The following is a 5,247-nucleotide window of genomic DNA, read 5'->3' as shown; positions in this document are numbered from 1 at the left end:
TTCATTTATTTTTATCTTATGGATAATATCATTCATCAATTCTTTTGTCTTTAAATCATTCTTTTCAATAATATAAATGTATTTTATTAGTTTCTTTTCAAACACCAATATCAACTATGAACAAGTTCAAATAACCATTGTTTTTTCACATACATTGAAGACTAAACTTGGTTCATATCAAATTTTCATATTCCTCTATATTTATTTTTAATAAACAATATAATTGATGTTAGATTTCATTTTATATGATGAATGTCATTAACTTAACACTAACTCAACATGAACATTTATCTTGTTCAATGTGAATAAATAAAACAATACAGAAAAAGACAAAAAACACAAACACTGTGTCATTGATATAACTTATTAAATGTTAATTACAAACAATATAACCAAACCAACAAGTCACAACCAAGTAGTTTTATTTCATTAAACTGAAGAAAATAATGTATTTTAAGAAATTAAAGACTTTCTTGAATATAACTCAATTAGTCTGAATAAAATATTTGTTTAGTATAACAAAAAAAAACACAAACGAGTTTAATTTGAATTAAAAACAATTCATTAATCAACTCAATACTAAAACAATCATAAATGATAAGAAGAATATTACATTAATGCATCAACAGATGAATTAAGTAACTTAATCATCATCTGTTTTCTTTTTTCAATAAGATGTCTTTGAGAAGGATCTTGACATTTTCCCATTTTTTTAAGTAAAAACAAATGAATACTTTTTCTAATTTTCAATGAATCAACGTCTTTTAAAGTGATAAGTTTTGTAAAGACATTTGTAACATTTTCCATTGACTCATCTCCTAAAACTCTTTGTAAAACAGTTCTTGCAAAGACAATTTCCATAGTAGTTGGTGCAATTAAATTAATTCCTTTTAAAACTCTTAGTCCAAGAAAGTCTTTTGAAATCAATACACCAAGAAGTGTTGCCCAATTAATGACAGCTCTTGCACCATATTTTTCTAAGTCTTTCATTCTTTCATAAAATGCAATTTGAAAAGTAAATTTATTTGCTTTAGACTTTTGAATAATTTGTTCTGCAATAAGTTCAAAATATTTATTATAAGTTTTTGATTGTCCTAAACAATACATTAAAACAAATACAACTTCTCTTTCTTGTTCTCCATGGAGTCCAAGTTGAAGTATTCTTTGATATCCATCAACATAATCCATTGCACCCATTAATGCAATAAAAATTGCTTTTCTAAGTTCAGTGTTCATATGATGTTCTCTTGCTTTTGCAACTGTTTCACTTTCTCCTTGATTTGTTAATGCTGTAACAAACATTTCTGAATGTGCAGAACCAGCTTCCCACCATTTATTTGTTTTATCAGTTATATTTTGTAGTCCAACACTTAATTCAAATCCTTTAGTAACTCCATATTTTTTCCAAACAATTCCAATAATTTTTTTATATCTTTCAAGTACAACTTCATTCTTACCAACTAATTTATTATTCTTTAAATCATTTAAACTTTCAATTACAAATTTCTCTTTTACACTAAGTTCTTTCCCTTTTATTACTTCATTAACTTTTATTAACATTTCTCTTAAACATCTTGGATTTTCACTTCTTATTTTATTTCCTCCATTTTGAATTATTGCCATAACTATATCAAAGTTATTCTTTTCAATAGATTCCATTAATAATTCAACTAATAATTTCTCATCAATTACTTTCATATAATATAATCCACATAAAAATACTGCCACTGATCCTGTTGGTGGTTCTTGAAATAGTTGTTGAAGTAATTCTCCACAAATTCCAATTTCTACTGCACCAGATATTCCTGAAATAAATGCAGATAATAATAACACTTGTTCTGTTAAATCTGACATAACTTTTATTGTTTTTATACAACACGTAATAATAGCTTGTGTAACAAAAGCTTTTGGATATTGTTGATAATACCCACTCACTGTTCCAATAATTCCTTCTAATGTACCTTCAGAAATTCTATTCAACTGTCCACGTACAAATCTCAAAACTTCTTGTTCGCTCATAATGTGAAAGATATTTGATTATTCAAAGAACAACAAAATTTTATAAATAAACCCTAAAATAAAAAACAAAATTTTTTTTTAAGAAAAAAATAATTTAATATCCAAAAAATGTTATACGAAGATTTAAAATCAATACATTCCTTTGAATTTTTTATACTCAAAAGAAATTCATTTCTAACTACTTTTTCTCTTCTACCTTTTTAAAATAATACATCTTAATAAAAATGAACATCTTTGTTGAATAAAAGATATTTTTTGTTCTTGACTTAATTTCATAACTTGAGTTAAAACATAATTAATACAATCATTTTGAACATATCCTTCAAAATAACATAATCCACACCGTTCCATTTCTTTTAATAAACATACATCACAACTTCTTTCCCATCCATCTTTATACATTAATTCAAGTTCAAATGGTAATTCATATGACCCTTTCCTCACTTGATTTAATACATATTTTAATGCTGTATATGAATAAATTTGATTTCTAATATGTAATGGACATGTTTGAAATAATTCAGGATTCATTATATAATCTCTTACTATTTTCTTGACAACTTGTTTTGAGTATTGTGTAAATGCATCATCTGGCCAACATTCTACAAATGCTCCAAACATCATAAAATATTTTTCATAGACCTCAAATATATTTTGGTTAAATGAAATTGGTTGTCCTATTTGTGGTTGTTGAATTGTTCGATTTATTTGAATTGGTTCTTGTCTATAAAACATCTCTGGTTGTTGAACAACAGAAGGAAAAGAAGTATTAAATGTAGACATTCTTTTAGGTGCTGTTGGTTGAAGAGGTTGTTGTGGATAAACATTAAGAATTTCTTCTCTTTTATAATGATTAAGATTTTGATTTAAAGACATTCGTTGTTGTTCTCTAGAAATATCTCTAGGTATATCTCTTGTTGTTTCACATTCAATTGAAGATGATGTACGACAAGATTCTCTTTCTTTAATAATATCACGAACAATATGTTGGAAAGTTCTTTTCTGAGATGAATTAGATTTTTGTGTTGGACCTATTGTTTGTATAGGAAGTGGTGGTTGTAATAATCCAATTGTTTCTTTTTGATTTCTTTGTTTCGGAAAAGTTGTTGTAGAAGATAAGTCTTTTTGTAGACTTTTTCTTTCTTTTTCTGATTTTGATTTCCCAATTTTTATTTTATCATCTTTCTTAGGAAAAGCAACAGGTGGTTGAAGTAGTTCAATTGAAGATGAATAATCTGATTGTTCTTTAGTATTTTGTTGGTTAAAAATGTCTTTAATTCCATTTGTTTTAGGGTTGTCGTTTTTGTTTGTAAATGACTTTTCTTGATGATGAGATTGATTCTTTTTTTTTGTTTGGTCATTTATTTTTTTTTCTGGTTCATTTAATGTATTTGTAGTAGGTTGTATTGGTGGTGTTGTTAGATGGTCATTTCCTGTAAACGTTTGTTTCTCTTGGACTAGTTCCATAGTTTTTTCTTTTTTATTAATTTTTAGTGTTTCTTCAGAACAATGGCTTTTACTAGGTGTTGAATTCTCAACAGAGGTAAATTCATTGTTTGTTTCTTCATCAGTCAAAGTGTATGAATCATCCTTTTCCTGGTCACTCATCTTTCTATTTTTATAGATTTTTTGTTTTAGTTTTGTTCTTTTCTTCAACATTATTTATAGATATAAAGAATATTCCAAGTTATTTTTAGATAGTATTATCTTTAAAGGATTTTTTCTATTAATAACCCAGATAATTTTAGAAAAGGAGTTGTTGATTAAGATTAAGAAGTTAAAAAAAATAGAAAGGTCAGAAGATAATACTTCAATAAAAGATATAAACTAATAGACTTAATAATTAATTCAATTCCATTTGATTATTGTCTTCTTCCCAATACTTTTCAATTTCTGCAATAAGTTCTTGATTTTCTACACTTAAAATACAGTCTTCTTTCATACCATCTAATAACCCAACACAATTACTTTCTTCTAACATTGTTTGATAACAGTTAAATCCATGAAAATGACTTTCTTTTTCTCCAACCTCAAGGATTTTTATGATTATTTTCAAAGTATAATATAAAATATCATATGTTCCACTATATGAAATAGAAAGTATTCTATAAAATGAATCAAATACATCAATATTTAATATTTTATTCATAACATCTTCATCAATAACAGCAAGAACATTAATTAATACCCATCCAGCTTCAATAACAATATCATGATTTGGTGATGTATTTATTTCAACAAGAATATTTTTAAATAATTTACTATTTACAATGAGTAAACCAACATTTCCTTGTTTACATGCAACAATATTTGCTAAACAATACATGAGAATTGGAGTAATTTTATCAGTTATATAATCTGAAATAGTTATTATTTCATTTATAAATCCATTATTTACTAATTCTTGTGCAAATGTATTATCATTTAAAATCAAAGTTCCAATACATTGTAATACTACTATCATTAATTCTTCATTTCCACTTTTAATTCCTTTAATAAAAAGTGGTAAAAGTGGTTGTTTTAATTCTTGACAATAAGTTGATTCTTCACATAAATAATCCAAACCAAGTAATGCTTGTGATACAATTGTTGAATCATTCAATGTTGCTGCATGGATAAGATATTCAATAAAATGAATAACTATAGGATATGATGGTTTTGGTGTAAATGAACATAAATTAGAGACTAGTCTTGTACATTCAACAAACATTGCTTGTTCTGTATTATCTCTAATAAGACATAATAATACATTAATTATTCTATTCATTACTTCATCTCTTAATTTTACATTTTCTGATGCTAAATTCGCAAATACCCAACAAATATCTCTTTTAAATTGATTTGTTAACATAAATGGAAGAAGTTGTTCAATAACTCCAAGTTGAATCATTTTTATTATTTGTTGAGTATTTCCTGAACTTACATTAACTAATATATAAAGTATATTCATTTTAACTTCATTATCAATAGCTTTTTGAAATATTTGTAACATACGAGGAATAGTTATTGTCATAAGTATCATATCAAATAATCTTGTTTCAAATTCATTTGAAACTTCTGGTGCTTTTTTAACAATTTCTTTTAACATTTTAATACTTTGAATTATAATTTCATAATTATCACTTTGAATTCCATTAAAAAGTAATTGTATTTGTTTATCATTTACGTTAAAATATGTTTCTTCTGATTTTTGTTTTATTTTCTTTATTTCTTCTTCTTCTTCTTCTT

The 5,247-nt window shown here is 25.3% G+C and overlaps 3 protein-coding genes across 3 annotated transcripts; all 3 read right to left on the bottom strand.

The window, feature by feature from the left end:
• Window positions 1-609: 609 nt before the first annotated feature.
• On the bottom strand, window positions 610-2,019 carry ENU1_019210 (MA3 domain containing protein; the record flags this gene model as incomplete). Its single annotated transcript, XM_008856946.1, has 1 exon — window positions 610-2,019. One exon carries the CDS (start codon window positions 2,017-2,019, stop codon window positions 610-612), a length of 1,410 nt encoding a protein of 469 aa, XP_008855168.1.
• A 192-nt stretch (window positions 2,020-2,211) lies between these two features.
• On the bottom strand, window positions 2,212-3,627 carry ENU1_019200 (hypothetical protein; the record flags this gene model as incomplete). The annotated part of the gene is made up of 1 exon (XM_008856945.1): window positions 2,212-3,627. The coding sequence occupies one exon, from the start codon at window positions 3,625-3,627 to the stop codon at window positions 2,212-2,214; it is 1,416 nt and encodes a 471-aa protein (XP_008855167.1).
• Window positions 3,628-3,862: 235 nt separating this feature from the next.
• On the bottom strand, window positions 3,863-5,247 carry ENU1_019190 (importin alpha, putative; the record flags this gene model as incomplete). The annotated part of the gene is made up of 1 exon (XM_008856944.1): window positions 3,863-5,247. A coding segment is annotated over one exon (1,385 nt), but the record flags the coding sequence as incomplete, so codon positions are not given.

This window comes from Entamoeba nuttalli, assembly GCF_000257125.1.
Source record: "Entamoeba nuttalli P19 unplaced genomic scaffold asmbl_2319, whole genome shotgun sequence".
NCBI lineage: Eukaryota > Evosea > Mastigamoebida > Endamoebidae > Entamoeba > Entamoeba nuttalli.
The sequence above is the reverse complement of the archived record's forward strand: the minus strand, read 5'-3'. Positions and strand labels throughout refer to the sequence as shown.